Here is a 19,940-nt window from a genome sequence, read left to right on the forward strand (position 1 = left end):
GACCGTACCAGCGGCCGCAGCAAGCGGGGGTAATTGGACGATCTGATCTCCAACAAACCTTACGCAGGATCACTGCGACTCAACCTGGTATTTATCACTCGGCAAAACGTCGATTGTTAAAATCAAAAGCGAGAGGGTAGAAGCAAGAACGCGACAAGCGAGTGGTTACTTCCACCCTCCTGCCCCCCCCACCCGTTTCTGGAGTGGGCGCAGCCATCCGGCGCATGCGCAGACGCCCGGGTTGAAAAGAGCGGTTAAACGACGTCGCGTTCCTTCGCCATTTATGAACGCGCGTCCATTGTTCGCTGTCAGCTTCAAACACCAACGGCCGCCCGCCCGCCAGCCACTTGGCCGCGACAGCCACACATTGACCACGCGGCGACAGGGAGCCGCGCAGCGCAGCGCGGTGGCCGCTCACAGTGATGGGCTCGACGGGCGGGCTGCCGCCCACGGGCGTCTGCCTTGCTCTCCGGGTGACCCGGGTAGACCCACCCCGACCCGGCTCGGTGTTGGTCCGGCTGTGGGGCCGCTTCCAGCAGCGCGAAAGGCAACCAGAGTACCTGAGGCTGCACAGTGAGATACAGAGCTGGACCAAGGCGCTGCGGCTGGGCCAGGGAGGCGGCAGCGCCGGCGGTGTTTGTCCCGGAGCTCCCGCTCCCGCTCCGCCGCTGGACACCAACGAACGCTGCCTGGCCGAGATCTGCGGCGAGTGGCACCGGGCTCGGGTCCTGAGCCGCGTCGGCGACGACTACACCGTCTTCACGCTGGACGAAGGGCGGGCGCTGCCGGTCCGGGCTCGCAACCTGGACCGAGGTAAGAAGGATTTCTTCCAGCTGCCGCCCGAGGTAGTTTGCTGCATCCTGGCCAACCTGGTGCCGGTCACCGGGCCGGGAGCCGCAGCCGACAAAAGTGTCCAGGAGGAGGAGGACGAGGAAGAGGAGCAGGAGGAGAGTCGACAGCGGCCGCCGCCGCTACAGGAAGGTGACGAGGAGGAGGAGGAGGAGGAGGAGGAAGATGAAGAGGAGGCGACGGAGGAGGAGGAGGGGACGGGCAGCGGCGGGCGGGAGGAGCTGCCCCGCGAAGTGGGCACCAGGCCCCGAGGAGGCCACGGCCCCGCCTCCTCCTGGCCGCCCGGAGCGCTGTCTTTCTTCCGCGCCCTGCAGGGCCGCACGCTGGAGGCGCAGGTGGAGGCGGTGCTGCCCAACCGCCTGGTGTTGGTGGAGGTGGCGCGGGTGTCGCGGCAGCTGTGCGAGCTGGGCCTGGCCCGCACCATCGACGCCGGTGCCTTCCGGCTGCTGGTCGAGGTGTCCACCTCCCGGCCCTGCGTGGCGCTTAGGAAGGAGCGCCTGGGCCTTCTGCCCCTGCCGCAGCCGCCGGCGGCTTCCATCACCGCCGCACCCGCCCATAGCCTGGGCGACGCCGAGACCCTTGTGCCACCGCTGATTTCTGCTCCGCAGCCGTCCAGCGAGGCGGGCTACAGCCTCAATTACTTCTACCCGCTGCTGCAGCTCGGCGAGACGGTGGCGGTGAGGGTGACCCACGTCCGCTACCCCGACCGCTTCTTCTGCCAACTGAGGTGCCACTGCCCCGAGCTGGAGCGGCTGCACGACAGTATGCACCGCTACTACGACAACGGGCGAGCGGCCGAGGCGCAGCGCAAACTGGGCACGCCTTGCGCGGCCAAGAGTACCGACGGCCGCTGGCACCGCGCCATCATCCAGCACACGCTGGCCGACGGCGTGCTGGAGGTCTTCTACGTTGACTACGGGGACCGCGAGGTGGTGCCAGCCCGCGCCGTGCGGCGGCTCAGCCCCGGATACTTCAAGATGCCCATCGTCACCTACCCCTTCGCGCTGCGCGATGTCTCCGACTATGGCCGCGGTTGGACAGTGCGACACGTGGAGCTGCTCAAGTCGCTAATCTTGCGTAAGGTGCTGCAAGCCAAGGTGGAGTTCTACAATTCGGTGGAAAACGTATATTATGTCACCCTCTATCAGGAGGATGGCCCCACCATCAATGCGGCCTTTTGCACCCAAGCGGAGGGTCTGCTCTCTGGGTATTACACGGAGGAAAGAGGAATGGGAAACGATTGCCAGAAACTGAATGCTCTGCAGTGTGGTGGTGACTATCTGATTGGGGACAAGAGGATAGAAGGGATATCAAAAGTCAAAGATCGCACGTCTCTACTCAAGAATGCTAATTTGAAATTAAACGCATTTTACGATGTCTTGGTTGAATTTGTGAAAGATCCTTCAGAATTTTGGATCCGAACCATGGAGACGGCAGGCGAATTTGAGAAGCTCATGAATAGCATTGCCAAAAAATATGGACATTTGGGTCGAAATGAAGGATTGGTAAAGAAGCCTGAACCCGGTTTGTTGTGTTGTGCTAAATTCAAGGCCGACAATTTGTTTTATAGAGCTGTTATTACAGAGATTCTTGATGGTCATTTCAGGGTTTTCTTCATTGATTATGGAAACATGGAAATTGTGGACTGGCATGATGTTAAGGCCTTACTTCCAGAGTACCGAAAACTTCCAGCTTTAGCAATTAAGTGCTGCCTTGCTGACCTGGTACCCAAAGGAGGAGCTTGGAATAGAGAAGCTATTGCCTATTTTGAAAAGGCTGTGATTGAAAAACATCTTGTAGTTCACGTCTTGGAGAAAGAAATGGACAAATATTTGATCGAACTGCTAGATGTGGAAGATGAGAGTGAGCCCAGTGTGAACAAGTTAATTTTGCAAGCTGGATATGCTGATCGTCAAGATCGTAGAGTTTCAAACTTCACTTCGAAGAATTTGGATTTATTGGGTCATTTGCACATTCAACATTCATCTGAAGAAATGTTTCCTATGTTTGGCAGGAGCAAAATGGACAAATTTGAGCAAAGACCAATGACGCCAGATGTAGTCAAACCTTTCACAGATTACTGTGGAACAGCATCACTGGGCTCAAGTGATTCTTTAATTTCATTACTTTCTGGTCAGGGCGAATTTGAAGGTAATGCCACAACAGAAATGATGGAATCAGTAATTACAGAATCCCCTTATAGACAAGAATATCTTAAAGTGGGAAGCACGGTAGATGTACAAGTTTCTTACATTGATGAGCCTGGTGACTTTTGGTGTCAAATGACTAAAAATACACATGAATTGAAGATACTAATGAGTAAAATACAAGAATATTACAATACACATGATGATCAATTTCAACCAGGTCAATCTGCTTCAATTATAAAGTACTCTGAGGATGGCAAGTGGTATAGAGCACTAATCCTTGGCAAAGTTATTTTGATGGAGGTAGATGTGTTGTACATTGATTATGGAAATAGAGAATGTGTGCCCATAAGTGAGCTACGTGCAATAAGACCAGAGTTTCTTCTTTTCAAAGGTCAGGCATTTAGATGCAGTCTTTACAACATAATTCAGCCAATGGGCCCTGATCCGTTCATGTGGAATGAAGATTCAATTGCTGCATTTCAAGAATTTATTGATAATGCCTTAAGCTTGTACATGGAGTTGAAATGCACAGTGTATGCATGGACTGTGGTGGATGGCAAAGGACTTTGTAATGTTGTGGATTTGAATACCCCATTCCAGAGTGCTTGTCAGTTGCTTATTGAGCGTGGCTTAGCCAAATTTGTAGGATCACCTAGTATTCTTGCTCCATCAGTAAGCCTTTACACTTATTACTATTCAACTCATGATGTAAAAATTGGGAGTGAAGAAGAAATGTATGTGAGTCATGTTGTAAATCCAACAAAATTCTACTGTTTACTTGGTAGAAACATGGGTGTTCTAGAAAAACTTGCGGACAAAGTTAACAAACTGTCTTGTAAGATGCAAGGCTATAATTGTACACAGGGTGTGGACCCTATTTGTCTTGCAAAATATACTGATAATCGATGGTATCGTGCTTTAGCCTGGCCTGTACAAAACAGAATTCGGGTTTCTTTTGTGGACTATGGGAACAAACTAGATGTTGACAAGAATGACTTGCTTCCTATACCAAACAGTGCAAAAGATGTTAAGTTCTCACCTATGCAAGCAATTAAATGTGGTTTGTCTGACATACCAGCTGACTTATCCCTTGACATTATTTTCTGGTTTAAAAAAACAGTCATGGACAACAAGCTTTTAAAAGCTGTAGTTGTTGCCAAAGAGACTGATGGAAAACTGATTGTTGAATTATATGATGGGAACATGCAACTTAATGCAAAAATTAAAGAACAGCTTTGTTTGCAGAGCACTAATGAAACAAAAGCAAATGGAAATGTAGGAAGGCAAAAAAACAAGAGTGAAAAATCATGCTCTCCTTACATGGCAAAGAGTGACAGTGAGTCATTGCCTTTCAAAAGGCGTATAGTTGAAGATCAGAATGAAGGTCGTGAAACTGAAAAGTTAACTGGATCTGTTTGCAAGCAGGAGAAATGGAAGAATAAGACTGAAGTCACTTCGCAGGCCGAAGAGTTTAAAAAATGTAGTGCCAACAAAATAGGTGCAATGAGTACAAAAGAATCTTCTGATATAAAATCTGGTGGAGAAATGGGAGATCACAAATTTGACAAGAATGTTGAAAACACTAACTTGATCACAAAATGGTCTAAAGTGATAAACATTTCTCTGAATCCTGGATTTAAAAGTGAAGTATCTGTTTCATATATTATCAGCCCATCACACTTTTTCATTCAGCTCTCTCAAAATAAAGATAAACTAAAAGTGATGAAAGAAAAATTAAACGCATGCACTACAAACGATAGGAATGTTGGAAGCTTTCAGATCGGAGATGTTGTCTGTGCAAAGTTCTCTGAAGATGACTCTCTATATAGAGCTGTAGTAACAGAATTTTACAATGATTTGTTTTCAGTGGAATATATAGATTATGGTAATACAGCAACAATTGATGCTTCAAAAATCTTCCCTCTTCCAAAAGATTGCATGGAAGTCCAACGACTTAGCATACCTTGCTCTCTTGCTGGATTTCGGAAAGCAAATTTCAATGAAAGCAAAGTAATACTAGCTGAATTTGTAAAGAGGACAAATAAGACTGGACTATTGTGTGAATTTGTGCAACAGTTTGGACAATTGTGGGAGGTTCACCTTTGTGATGACCAGAGACTGTTGGCTGACTTGCTGAAAGACCTCATATTTAAAAGTGGTTTACCGTATTCTAAGCAATTGACTGAATATCCTGCAATTGATTTAAGACCTGCTTCCAAATTCAATGCATATGTTATTGCAGTAAGGTCTCCTCAACAATTTTGGTGTCAATTTAAGACAACAAGTGATGGCATTTTTATTGAATCACATGAAGATAAATATGATCAAAAGTTACAGTTCAAAGATGACTTAACAATCGAGGCTGGCAATCTATGTATGGTGAAAACTAAAGATCATAATAACTGGGCCTCTTGTGAAATTGTGCAAGTTCTTAATGGAGTTGTTGAGGTACTCTTTCTGAAGGAGAGCATTAAGGAAGAAGTAAAATGTGAAGATATAAAAGGAGTAACAGCTACATTTACATTAACTTATGAATGTAAATTGTATGGCTTGGTTCCAGGTGATGGGAGTTGCTGGTCTGAAAAAGCCATTGAACTCTTTAAAACTTCAGTTTTGCACAAAACTATAACTGTGAAGGTATGTAGTGTATCTGAAGATAATATATTAGAAGTGGCCATATATGAGAATCTGGACAACGTGGTAAGAAATAAATTAACTGCTTCAGGATTTGGTGTTGAGAAGCTGAATGAGAGTTCATCTAACACAATCGGCTTTGGACGATACATCAGAAAATTTCCTTTAATGGGGCAATCCATTGAAGGATATATCACAGCAGTGGAGAGTCCTAGCTATTTCTGGTGTCAATATTCAATACCTGAAATTCAGATGTTATCTAAAACTATGCAAGAAGTTGGAGTATTTAGTATTACCAATCGAGAATTGCTTTCCAATATTTCAATTGGTGACAGTTGTGTTTGTAAATATTCGGAAGATGAACTGTGGTATAGAGCTGAAGTAAAAAATATAAATGAAAGCATTCTTACCTTGCAATATGTTGACTATGGGAATGAAGATGATGTTAGAATAGAGCAGGTTAAAAGGATACCCAAGGAGCTGCTGAAGATTCCTACCCAATGTTTTCCATGTTGCCTTTCTGGGTATGATTTGTCAAAAGGTTCTTGGAAAGATGGTGCCGTGGATGCACTGCTTCAATTTTCAGATCAGTTGTTAAATATTTCTGTGGTGGAAAATGAATATAGGGAGGACAGTGGTGCTCCACTTTTATCACATGTCCAAGTCCAATATGCTGGTGGTACAATTAATGATGCAGTGAGAGAATCGTGGAATCTACATGCTGAAAATTATAATGGAAGTGATCAGATATCTGAGAATTCATTAAGTACTGAGCAGTTAACTCATGTGCATTCAAACCCCGTTGGCCTGAATGCAGAAGAGAAGCTATTGATAGAACCTACACCTTTGAAGTTATCAAGTAAAGACAGCTTACTCTTAATTGCACAGACTGAAAATGAGGAAAAGGCGCATACTGATATTCCACCTGCACATGTAAAAGAGAGAGAATGCACAATTAATGTTCTGTATAGTGAGTTGTCTCCTCCAGTGGATGGTATGAGCAAGGAAATAGAAATGCTGAATACTTCAAAGATGCAGGAACTTGATGTGCTGACTTCAGTTCCTGCAGAGAGCAATATTAATATCCATTCAAGGCCCGTGATAGACGTATCTTCAAAACAGAACTGTCTGAATGAAAACTCTTCAAACCACCAGCATGAAGGGGCAAATCTTAAAAATGAACCATCCTTGGATCTAGATACAAGCAAAGTATGTGAAGATTTGGAAGGCTCTGTGCAGTCCATTGATCTATATGAAGAGATTTTTAAATGCCAACATGATCAGCCTTTTATTGAGGAGATTGGTGATGATTCTATGACCCGTATTCTCATATCCCATGATGATGATGATGACGAGGAGTACTATGAAGATCAGCACTTATCAGAAGTCCAACTGAGTGACAGTGATACGGAAGAACAGTTTGCAACAGGTGGGTAAGAATACAGAGCAATTTTCATATTGAAGTAGGTTTTTGTAGAATGAAGGCTTTAAAGTGTATGTAATATGCAAGTTTATTAGGACTCACTAGGAGGCAGAGAGTACAATTCTACAGAGCCGAGCTGGGAGGAATAATTTGCATGTACTAATGAGCTTTATTTCCTTTAAATGTTACGATGTTTTTGCCAACAACCACTGTCAATGCTTGCTGGAATTGTTATTAAAATGAATCAAACTGTCTCTTGCACTACCAGCAAGATGGTTTGGAATGTTTCAAATTTTCTAGGACATTGTACTTGATGTCTGAACCAATATTTGTTTCAGTTATTAGTATTATTGGAAAAAAAAAAACAGGTTATCTGGCTTGGTTGCTTGTAGGTACTTGATGACCCTAAATTGGCAGATGTATATGTACATTACAAAAGTGCTGCTTCAGGATGCCATGAAAAAACTGCAGATTTTACATATACGTTTGGTTCAAGAGCATGAGCTTAAGTTTTAATTTGAAGGTAGATATTTTTTTGCAGTCATTTGAAACTGTAAACTTCAGATATTGAAAATTTGAAATAAAAACAAAATAAATTGGCATCCAATCAGAGAATTTGTGGAAAGATAAACAATTAATGTTTCAGAAATGGGAAAGAAAACAAGTTAGTTTTAACTTGCAGAGGAGGTGTTGATAGGTTTCTTGGTCCTCCAAAATATTCCAAATGGAATTTAAACGAGGTGGTGAAGGGAGGTCAAAAGAAGAATATCTCAGTAAGAGGCCAGGATAGATTATGGTGTCAACAATGGGCTAGATGTTTGTAGTTAGAGAACCCAGAAAAACTCGGTAGCATGGTATTAATTTGTTTGTGGTTTATATGACAATAAAATTGAGATATCTATATAAAATCACAATTTTATTCATTATATAAAAGCTCCATGTTCATTATCTAAGAAAAGAAGCAAGAGTTAATGTTTTGGGTCAATGTACTTGATTAGCACTGGGATGGGAACAAACAATCAGTTAAGATGCATAGGAGGGAAATGCCAAAGGGAGGGAAGGGTGGTTTTAGCCAGAAGGTTGCAATAAAAGGCCAATTAAGAACAATAGGACAATTAAGCATGGGTGTAGGAAAAGTGCAACGGATAGGTGTCAGTCATTACTTTGGGAGGAATTCTATAACCGTTTAAGCAACTTCCTCAGCATGCATTTAGAAGAGGAAATATCTGTACAATACGACTGATTTTCTTTACTGTTCATGCTCTAGATTTTTAATTCTGGGGATGGAATTATCACCAAGTGTCTCCAGTTTGAACACATGAATCTAACTAGAATAGGTTCCAACTGTCAGACTTGCACTTTGGGTTGTACATTAATGGATTACAGAATTAATTGTTTCCATCTTTTCTAACAGCTGTTGGGTTGAACATCTGCTCGGAAGAAGAAACCAACATTCCATCTGGAGCAAATCTTGGTGGAGTTACAAATGAAGGTATATGATAATTCTTGGCATTCTCTAAAACTGAATATTTGAGATGTGACAATGAAATTGTCACATAAATGATCGATCTGGTAAAAACATAAAATTGCTTCATTTTTGTTAACAGGTGGTGTTGGTAGGAATTTTGATATGAAAGAAATGGCGCTGAACAGTTCAACAGGGCTCTGGTGAGACCACATCTGGAGTATTGTGTCCAGTTTTGGTCTCCGAATTTGAGGAAGGACATCCTTGTGATTGAGGCAGTGCAGCGTAGGTTCACGTGATTGATCCCTGGGATGACGGGACTGTTATATGAGGAAAGATTGAAAAAAGACTAGGCTTGTATTCTCTGGAGTTTATAAGGATGAGGGGATATCTTATAGAAACATATAAAATTATAAGAGGACTGGACAAGCCAGATGCAGGAAAAATGTTCCCAATGTTGGGCGAGTCCAGAACCAGGGGCCACAGTCTTAGAATAAAGGGGAAGCCATTTAAGACTGAGGTGAGAAAAAACTTTTTCACCCAGAGAGTTGTGAATTTGTGGAATTCCCTGCCACAAAGGGCAGTGGAGGTCAAGTCACTGGATTGATTTAAGAGGGAGTTAGATAGAGCTCTAGAGGCTAGTGATATGGGGAGAAGGCAGGCACGGGTTATTGATTGGGGCCGATCAGCCATGATCACAATGAATGGTGGTGCTGGCTCGAAGGGCCGAATGGCCTCTTCCTGCACCTATTTTCTATGTTTATATATAACAGTCCTTATCCATTTTATCAATTTCATTCAAAACATTTTTGAGCTTCAGCTTACTCTTAAACTTACTCTTGATTATACCATATAACTTGGGTACTGTAATGGGCAGAATTGTTCAGCTGGTAAAATGTATTAACATTCTCATGACTAGTCACATACATGGTAACATTGGATAAATTTTTTGCATAATTATGCTACTTTTCTTTCTTGCAGGATTACTAGAAAATATGAATGAAAAAGATGGTGAGAATGAAAAAAGCATTATTTTAAAAGATCCAACTTATAATTAAGAGCAGTACAGGAAAAAGTATGAAAAATGTTCTTGTTTTGAATGTGTATTGCTACAGTGAAATACAGTATATCTTGTCTTTGAATTACACATCTTGGGTTTAAATTGCTTTTGCTTATATTTGGAACTCTTGTAGTCTTTAAATTTAAAGTTTGCATGCATTATTTCCATTTCACCCTTTGTTATACATTTGCCATCATTTTCAAATCTTACAAAATTAACCTTTTTGTTTGGCAGTAGGAAATTTGATCTTCTGATGCAAGTTTTGCCTGCTAATTGTGTTCAGTGGATGTTGAACCAGATACAATAGATTTTGCATGGCTTAGATATATTTGGGAAGAGTGAATGATGACTGGTTCTTTGTTTTTTTTATCATACTTTCTCTTCTAATTAAATCCTGAGGCTAAATTAGGATCATGGCAGCATCTGTGATCAATGTTGATATTATGTGAGAAGATGAATAAATCTGGACAGATCTTGACCAATTAGCTAAAATATGTGGCTGCCTATTTAAAAAGGTTTAATTTCAATATTCCTGGTAGTCACAAGGAATTTCTGAATCAATTTGTATTGAGATCAGCTTTGCTATTAATTTCTGCCTAAGAACCCATTCTATATCAGTTAATTCAGCATTACGGGTGATTTGCCATCCAAATTAGCTGCTGCGAAAACAAAGAGCAAACCTTTTAACTTGCACCATTGATGCCTTAGTTTTAAAGATCATAAAAGTAGTACGCCAGTTGGCTCCTTGAGCATGCTCTGTTGTTTAGTCTTGCATTTGGCTAATCCATATTAGTTCATTCTTTTGCAAAATCTTTTTGGGAACATGGATGACAACTCCATGTTTTAAAATCTTTCTGAGTAAATTTGGTCCTTTGGGGTGGGGAGAAATTAATACTAAATTGGAGTAAGGCAGTTTACAATATTATTAGGCAGGAGCCAGGGAGAGTAAATTGGAAGCTGCTATTGGGGAAATCCACATCAGACACGAGTCACTTAAAGACTAGCTGATCAGAGCTTAGGACTGACATTATTTGAGAAAGGAGGAGGAATGAGGTCGGAGATCAATAAGGAGGTTTAGTTTAAAGATACAGCGTGGAAACGGGCCCATCGGCCCATGGAGTGATCCAACACACCAGGGACAATTTACAATTTTTACCAAAGCCAAATTAACCTAGAAACCTGTACATCTTTGGAACGTTGGAGGAACCCAGAGCACTTGGGGGGGGGGGAACTTACGCAGTCACAGGGAGAACGTACAAACTGCGTACAGACAGCACCCACAATCAGGATCATATTCAGGTCTCTGGCGCTGTAAGGCATCAACTCCACTGTTGCGTTACCGTGCCTCCCCGGGTGTTCTCTTTTGAAAAGCATTAAGGTAAATACTTTCCCAGGTTATTGATAGAGTCAAGGCAGGATATTGCAGGGGCTTTGACTCCTTTGTATTCTCTCCATCCACAGATGAGATTCAGGAGGACTGGAGAATACCCAATGCTGTTCTTTTGCTTAAGAAGGGAGGTGAAGGCAATTCAGGAAATTATAGGCCAGTGAGGCTAGCACAGTGAAAGGGAAGGAATGGAGAAGATTCGGAATAGGATTTATTCGCTTTGGAAGGGATGGATAATTATGGACAGTCAGCATAGCTTCATCAACAGCAGGTCATGTCTTACAAAGTTGACTTTTTTCAGGAGGCGATGAAGGTGATTGAAGTTGGGTGAGTGGATGTTGTCTGCATTGATATCAAGGCATTTGATAAAGTCCCCCTTAGTAGGCTGATCCAGAAGATTAAGATTGTATTCTCTCCATCCACAGTGACTTGGTAGTTTTGGATTCAGAACTGGCTTATCTATGGAAATTAGTAATGAAAGGGTGTTATTCTGGCTGAAGGTCTGATATCAGTGGTGTTCCTCATGTATTAGCGTACAAACCTTTTTAGGATTTTAAAAAATATATAAAATTGACTTATTGAACATTAATGTAGCTGGATTGGTTGTAAGTTTGCAGATGATGCCAATGTTGATGCAGTCACACATTGTGTAGAGGGCTATCAAATGATATACCTAGATTTGGATTGTTATGGATATGAGTGGCATAGCAATTGCAGATTCATCTGAGCAAGTGTGAGTTATTGCAATTTGGGAGGTTGAATGTAAGGGGAAAATAAACAATTAATGGCACGACCCTTAAAAGCAAAGGGATGTTGAGGTGCAACTCCCAAGCTTCCAGAATATGGCAACATGGGTAGATAATGATTTAAAAAGGCATATGGTATGTGTGCCATCATCAGTTGAGGCATTGAGTATGTGTAGGAAAGTCATGTTGCAGCTTTAACACTTGGTTAGGACATTTTGGAGTATTGTACTTCAGTCGCCCCATTATTTGAAGTATAACCATATAACCATATAACAATTACAGCACGGAAACAGGCCATCTCGACCCCTCTAGTCCGTGCCGAACACATAGTCTCCCCTAGTCCCATATACCTGCGCTCAGACCATAACCCTCCATTCCTTTCCCATCCATATAACTATCCAATTTATTTTTAAATGATAAAAACGAACCTGCCTCCACCACCTTCACTGGAAGCTCATTCCACACAGCTACCACTCTCTGAGTAAAGAAGTTCCCCCTCATGTTACCCCTAAACTTCAGTCCCTTAATTCTCAAGTCATGTCCCCTTGTTTGAATCTTCCCTACTCTCAGTGGGAAAAGCTTTTCCACGTCAACTCTGTCTATCCCTCTCATCATTTTAAAAACCTCTATCAAGTCCCCCCTTAACCTTCTGCGCTCCAAAGAATAAAGCCCTAACTTGTTCAACCTTTCTCTGTAACTTAGTTGCTGAAACCCAGGCAACATTCTAGTAAATCTCCTCTGCACTCTCTCTATTTTGTTGACATCCTTCCTATAATTAGGCGACCAAAATTGTACACCATACTCCAGAATTGGCCTCACCAATGCCTTGTACAATTTTAACATTACATCCCAACTTCTATACTCAATGCTCTGATTTATAAAGGCCAGCACACCAAAAGCTTTCTTTACCACCCTATCTACATGAGATTCCACTTTCATGGAACTGTGCACAGTTATTCCCAGATCCCTCTGTTCACCTACATTCTTCAATTCCCTACCATTTACCATGTACGTCCTATTTTGATTTGTCCTGCCAAGATGTAGCACCTCACACTTATCAGCATTAAACTCCATCTGCCATCTTTCAGCCCACTCTTTCAACTGGCATAAATCTCTCTGTAGACTTTGAAACTCTTCTTCATTACCCGCAACCCCACCTATCTTAGTATCATCTGCATACTTACTAATCCAATTTACCACACCATCGTCCAGATCATTGATGTACATGACAAACAACAGTGGACCCAACACAGATCCCTGTGGCACCCCACTCGTCACTGGCCTCCAACCTGACAAACAACCATCCACCATTACTCTCTGGCATCTCCCATTCAGCCACTGTTGAATCCATCTTGCTACTCCACCATTAATACCCAACCATTGAACCTTCTTAACCAACCTTCCATGAGGAACCTTGTCAAAGGCCTTACTGAAGTCCATATACACAACATCCACTGCTTTACCCTCATCAATTTCCCGAGTAACATCTTCAAAAAATTCAAGAAGATTAGTTAAACATGACCTTCCAGGCACAAATCCATAAGTATGTGGAGGCTTTCGAGATGGTGCAGAAGAGGTCTACCAGAATGCTGCCTAGGTTAGACTATTAAGGGGTTAGTCAAACTTGGATTGTTTTCTTTGGAGTGTTGGAAGTTGAAGAGACCTGATAGAAATAAATAAGATTCAGAGGCATAATTAGGGTAGACAGTCAACCTTTTTCTCAGGATGGAAATGTCAAAGACTAGAGAGCACAGCTTTAAGGTCAGAGGGGAAGATTTAAAGGAGTGCTGTGGGGAGGGGGGGGGGGGGGGGTACGGGGTTAATAGAAACAGATGGAATTGTGGTGTTTTTGAGGACCAAAGAATATGGAGGGATGATAAGGATCATGTGCAGGCAGAGGAGATTAACTAGGCATTGGGTTCTTATCGTTGGATCCACAATCCTGGAGAACAACATTTGGTGTTCACAGTGTGGACTTCTCTCGGGAGAAAACAAATGCAGATTGGGTGATATCCTGGGGAGCTCTTTGTTCGATCAGTGGATAACCTTGAACCTTGTTACCTGCCATTTTAATTATCCATTCCACTCTCTATGTTCCGTTGAACTTTGTCTGTGGCCTCTAGTGCAGTTGCAACAAGGCTCAGTATAAACCCTGTCTTCCACGGGGCACTTTGTAATGCTTTCCACTTGATGATAAATTGTGCACGGGTAATTCCATTTTTGTCTAATTAGAACTGGTCATTTTAGTTGAGGTATCCATTTAGAAATCACATTTTTCTTCTCTCCATCAATGCAGCCTGATTTGCTGGGTATGTCCTACAGTACCTCATTTTTGCAACTTTTCCTTTGTTTGCATTCTTGCTCTCTTAATTGCCTTCATTCATTGCTTTGCTCCTTTACCTTTTTCTAACTGCCCTCATTAACCTTTGATCTAATGACTAAAACTTAATTCCACAGCATCCCTGATTCCTTTAGTTTAGAGAGAGTGCGAAAACAGCCATAATTGAAAAAGAGTTGTCTAAGATAGGAGTCCTGGTATCTAGGTGTTCCAGAGAGGGGTTTTGGGGCAGGAAGACAGCATCTGCTGTGCTTGTTGCAACGGTGAGCAGACTGCAGTGGATCAAGGTTGGCTGGGAGGCTAGAGTTAACCTCTCCCTTTATTAAGCAAGAAAGTTGAAGAAGCTTGTTATTGACTTCAGGAAGCATAGTAGAGTATATGCCCCCCCCCCAGTCAGTATCAATGGTATGGATGTGGAAATGGTTGAGAGGCGTTAATATTACCAATGATCTGTTGTGGACCACCCACATCGATGCGACAGCCAATAAACTGTACCATTGGCACATTTTGTAAATGTAAGTATTGTGTTGTAAAAAAAAAAAAATCAATGATACCGAGGAAATTGAGCACTTCTTTAGTGACTTACATCTACATATGCACCATAGGAAGCACACTGTTGGATTGCATCATAGCTTGGTTTTGGAATAGCTCTGCCCAAGACAGCAAGAAATGGCAAAGAGTTGTAGCTAAGTCCATCACACCGGCCAAACCTCCCACCATTGCCTCCATCTACACTTCACATTGCCATGGAAAAGTAACCAGCATAATCAAAGACGTCCCACCCCATTCATTCCTCCATTTGCCTGCTGCTGTCCGGTAAAAGGTAGATGTTTGAAAGTGCGCACCACCAGACTGAGGAACAGCTTCTTCTGCTCCATTATACGCCATGAATTCTTCCATGAGCTAGTGTACGGTTCGATTCACCTCTACCTCATTGGGGCCATTGGACTTTGTCTAAGGAACTGATGCGTTACAATGCTGAGAACTATATTCTGCACTATATCTTCCCAATTGCTCTGTATATTGTTGAGTTTGACTTGATTGTATGGTATATCTGATCTAATTGGATAGCATGCAAAACAAAGCTTTTCACTGTACCTTGGTACATGTGATAATAATAAACTTAAACTTGCCTAATCCTAATTAATATAGCAGCTAATATTAATTTGCCCGTTTTGGTTTTTGGAGGGCAAATTAACTGCCTTTTCTATTTCCTTTGACATTTGAACCCTATAGTGTGTAACAACTATTATCTTGACTTTGCATCCTCGTGGCAATATTTCTTTGAAGGCAGTCTTGAATATTGGTCAAATAACTCAATTAATTTAAAATTAACAATGGGTAGAAATGCACAGATAATAGTTGCATTTCAAAAGCAAAAAAAACCCTGCATTTGTTGAAAATCTGAAAAAGCTTGAAATATTTAGCAGGTTGAAGAGCATTTGCAGAGATCTTGCTTGAAAATTTGATTTTCTGTCAATATTTCTAACATTAAAAAATATTGTGACCATTCTATTGGAATCTTGTTCTGGTAGATGTACCTCAACAAAATCAAAACTAATGGCAAATGTACATATTGGTAAATACAATTTCTTCAAATTGATTATAATTTCATTCCTTTGAAGGGCAATTGATATGTCCATCTGATCTTCAGTTGCTGCTTGTTCTTTGCAAATATCAGTTTATGCACTCTCACCATTGGTCTATCTGACCAGTTTATCTATGATCACTTTAAAATTTGCAGTGTTGGTTTCCTAAACCCATTTCTGGTATTTCCATGTTTATATATCATGGCCTGATCAATTTGCACCTCCCTTAAAATTGTCAATATGTTGTGTACCTGCATAAAGCATGCATATATTTTCAATGATTTAGTGTTTCCTGATGTTTTAGCTCTTTAGATGTCTGTAGTTATTTACTATTCATGGTGTATTTGATTTTTGAGGTTTGGGTGGCAACAGAAAAAGAACCATAACATTTTTGGTTGAGCTGAATATGGGAGTTGATTTACAATTATTCACATGCACGCAGATAGAAACATAGAAACATAGAAATTAGGTGCAGGAGTAGGCCATTCAGCCCTTCGAGCCTGCACCGCCATTCAATATGATCATGGCTGATCATCCAACTCAGTATCCCTTACCTGCCTTCTCTCCATACCCTCTGATCCCCTTAGCCACAAGGGCCACATCCAACTCCCTCTTAAATATAGCCAATGAACTGGCCTCGACTACCCTCTGTGGCAGAGAGTTCCAGAGATTCACCACTCTCTGTGTGAAAAAAGTTCTTCTCATCTCGTTTTTAAAGGATTTCCCCCTTATCCTTAAGCTGTGACCCCTTGTCCTGGACTTCCCCAACATCGGGAGCAATCTTCCTGCATCTAGCCTGTCCAACCCCTTAAGAATTTTATAAGTTTCTATAAGATCCCCTCTCAATCTCCTAAATTCTAGAGAGTATAAACCAAGTCTATCCAGTCTTTCTTCATAAGACAGTCCTGACATCCCAGGAATCAGTCTGGTGAACCTTCTCTGCACTCCCTCTATGGCAATAATGTCCTTCCTCAGATTTGGAGACCAAAACTGTACGCAATACTCCAGGTGTGGTCTCACCAAGACCCTGTACAACTTCAGTAGAACCTCCCTGCTCCTATACTCATATCCTTTTGCTATGAAAGCTAACATACCATTCGCTTTCTTCACTGCCTGCTGCACCTGCATGCCTACTTTCAATGACTGGTGTACCATGACACCCAGGTCTCGCTGCATCTCCCCTTTTCCTAGTCGGCCACCATTTAGATAATAGTCTGCTTTCCTGTTTTTGCCACCAAAATGGATAACCTCACATTTATCCACATTATACTGCATCTGCCAAACAATTGCCCACTCACCAAGTCACCTTGCAGTCTCCTAGCATCCTCCTCACAGCTAACACTGCCCCCCAGCTTAGTGTCATCCGCAAACTTGGAGATATTGCCTTCAATTCCCTCATCCAGATCATTAATATATATTGTAAATAGCTGGGGTCCCGGCACTGAGCCTTGCGGTACCCCACTAGTCACTGCCTGCCATTGTGAAAAGGACCCGTTTACTCCTACTCTTTGCTTCCTGTTTGCCAGCCAGTTCTCTATCCACATCAATACTGAACCCCCAATGCCGTGTGTTTTAATGTTCTTGCTCATGGTTGGTTAAAGATTATTCTAAAGGTGACGGTGTTTGGAATGGTCAAGTTTTATAAATCTTACCATGCATTTCTGTAAGTAATTTGGAATCAAGGGGTTAAACAATTTAAATGAGATTTGAACAAAGATCAGTATCATCTTGCATTTGTATATTACTACCAATTTTGTGGCATATGTACTTTATAGGTGCCAAGAGTTGAGATTACAAATGTTGCATTTTCTGTTGAAACATTGACGCAATCAACATTTTATGCCTCATTAAAAAATAATCTAAGAATAAAAGTTATGACTTTATAATAACGTTCTTTTTTTAAATTAGGATCATCTTTACTGAAACTTCAATCTGAATTTGAACTTTCATACCAGTTGCATCAATGTGAGAATGAACATCAGGATACCAAGTCAAGCTGCCCTAATTACAGTATGGATGCCAAGAAGGAAATGATTGCTTCTGAAGTTCATTGTGATGAAGATGATGGTCAGATTTTACCCTCCATTACTGATGTTAATCTGGATAAAGAACAATCAATTCATGGTGCCAGCAGTGAGGTTACAGATGTTGTGCTTCCTTCCACTGCATTGTTTGAACACTTAATTGATCAGAAACGCAAACGTCAACTGATGCCTTTTTCAACACTTTCAGTATCAGAAAAAATAAGTAAGTTTGAGAATCTGTCAGACACAAATTTGGAAGCTAATGTCTGCATCACAGTGGAAAGCACATCTGTGGATTTACTCCATTAATGGTCATCAGATGTCAAAAATACAGATTCCTGTTTCTGTGACAAACTTACTGATTCCTGCTTCTGAAGAATTTTGTTAATGCTGCAGCTACAATACTGGAAAATGAGCAGAATTTTTCATTTAGTCCCTTGTGTTGCTGTACTGATTTTAAAAGGTAAATTTAAAGGACGCTACGGTCTCCAATGAACCTCAATACAGAAACTGCTCGAGTACTTTGTTTGACATAGTTGATCAGGAGCTGAGAGAAAAAAAAGAATCATCAGATATTTATTTTGGGTAGATGTGATATTTCACCGTATAGAAGGTTTAAGTATAGGATTCAAACATGTATTCAATTGATTTGGTAAACCAGTTTCTTTCACTTTTCATGAAGATGCTTAAATCGTGAGTTATGGGTGGGGTGGGAGGGATAGTAAGTCGTGTTAACAGGTACTTGGCCTGTTACATGGAATTTAAAGGTTACTGCTGGTACCAGTCAGTTGGAAAATTACTATATTTCATCTATAATGATGAACAGAGATACTTGAAGTTGTAAAAAATGATAAACATTGTATGTAGTGAATCTTGCTGAAACCTGATCAGTATGCAAGAATGTCAATGCCTTTGAATTGTTTCTGTATGTATATTACAGCCAAGAAAAGTAATCACCCATGGTTCCTGGAGAAAGTCATTTTACAAATTCTAAATTATGGATTATAATGCAAGTCAACTACAGCCTAGAACTCAAAAAGATGTTTCCGACACTCATACTTCATATTTGTATACACTGCAACCTGTTTAAAAATGTGTTCAATTAAAGTGAGAAATAAAAGCATGTTTATCCAATTTTGTGAGAGCTCATAATATTTAGGTTGACCTGTGCAAAGTTGTAGCAAACAATTAAACAAAAAATCTATTTTTTCCATAACTCCATGCAAAATGGTCAATTTCCCAGCAAACTAGAATGCTTAACTGAATGTTGAATACATTTCTATGGTGCTATTTGAAATTACAACCCAATATATCCTAACTTGGCCCATCTGTTCATGTCAAAGTTCTTTATAGATGGTAAAAATGTTTGCACCAAATCTTTGGAGCAGAATTATAAATATTTCATTTAACATTTCATTTGTTTATCACTTAGACATTTCTTTCCATCTCAAGAAACCTCCATTGAGAGAGATGTATAATGCAGTTCTTCTTGCGTACGGCGTGCACAGCCTAAAGTTGTAAGACAACTTGTTCTGTTTGATCTTCTGTTTGTGCACGCCAGGTTGATTGCATTCGTCGAAACAGGGCGGACCATGTGAAGGTTGCAATCTCCCACCCCCATATAATGCAGTTGATTTGCATCAGACCAAAAGTGATATAGGATCATACAGCAAATGATTATGGTCTGGAATGCACTGCTGAGGTAGTAGCAAAGGGAAATTAAATTGTAGCTTTTGAAAGGGAACAGTAAGTATCTGCGGGGAAATTTTCAGGTCTCTGGGGAAGGTGGGGATTGGGGCTAACTGGATAGTTCTTGAGGAGAGCCACCTTAGAAAGTGAATAGCATTTACATCTAAAAGTGAGTGACTCATCTGTGAGCAGAGTCAAAAGTTAATACATCCTGTTCTAGCAAATGGTGGATGTTTGTTTCTTGCTAAGTACTAAGCATTCCTTCATGATATTTAAACCAATAATAGCATAACTTTTGCCCTTTAACTTAAATCCATTCAACTGCCAAATGTTTTTGTTTTATCTTGTGATTTTGGTGGTGGTGGCAAGGCCAGTGTTTATTGGCCATTCCTTTTTTCCCCATCAAGTGATGATGGTGAGCCAGAACCATAAATTGCTTCCATACTCCTGGAAATATCATCCATATATCTAATTTGTCAAAACTTATTTGCAACTCTAAATCTTGTTCTACATGCTAAAATAGAATTTTAATCTTTCATTGCAAATAGATTCTTGGATAGAGATAAGCTGGCTGCAAGGGCTCTTA

The 19,940-nt window shown here is 41.3% G+C and overlaps 1 protein-coding gene across 1 annotated transcript; it reads left to right on the plus strand.

The window, feature by feature from the left end:
• The first annotated feature begins 257 nt into the window (after positions 1-257).
• On the plus strand, positions 258-18,799 carry LOC116973457 (tudor domain-containing protein 6-like). The gene is made up of 4 exons (XM_033021555.1): positions 258-7,062; positions 8,471-8,548; positions 9,503-9,532; positions 17,550-18,799. Exons 1-4 carry the CDS (start codon positions 423-425, stop codon positions 17,972-17,974), a joined length of 7,173 nt encoding a protein of 2,390 aa, XP_032877446.1. The 5' UTR covers positions 258-422; the 3' UTR covers positions 17,975-18,799.
• Positions 18,800-19,940: the final 1,141 nt, after the last annotated feature.

This window comes from Amblyraja radiata, chromosome 5 (genome assembly GCF_010909765.2).
Source record: "Amblyraja radiata isolate CabotCenter1 chromosome 5, sAmbRad1.1.pri, whole genome shotgun sequence".
NCBI classification, from domain to species: Eukaryota; Metazoa; Chordata; class Chondrichthyes; order Rajiformes; family Rajidae; genus Amblyraja; species Amblyraja radiata.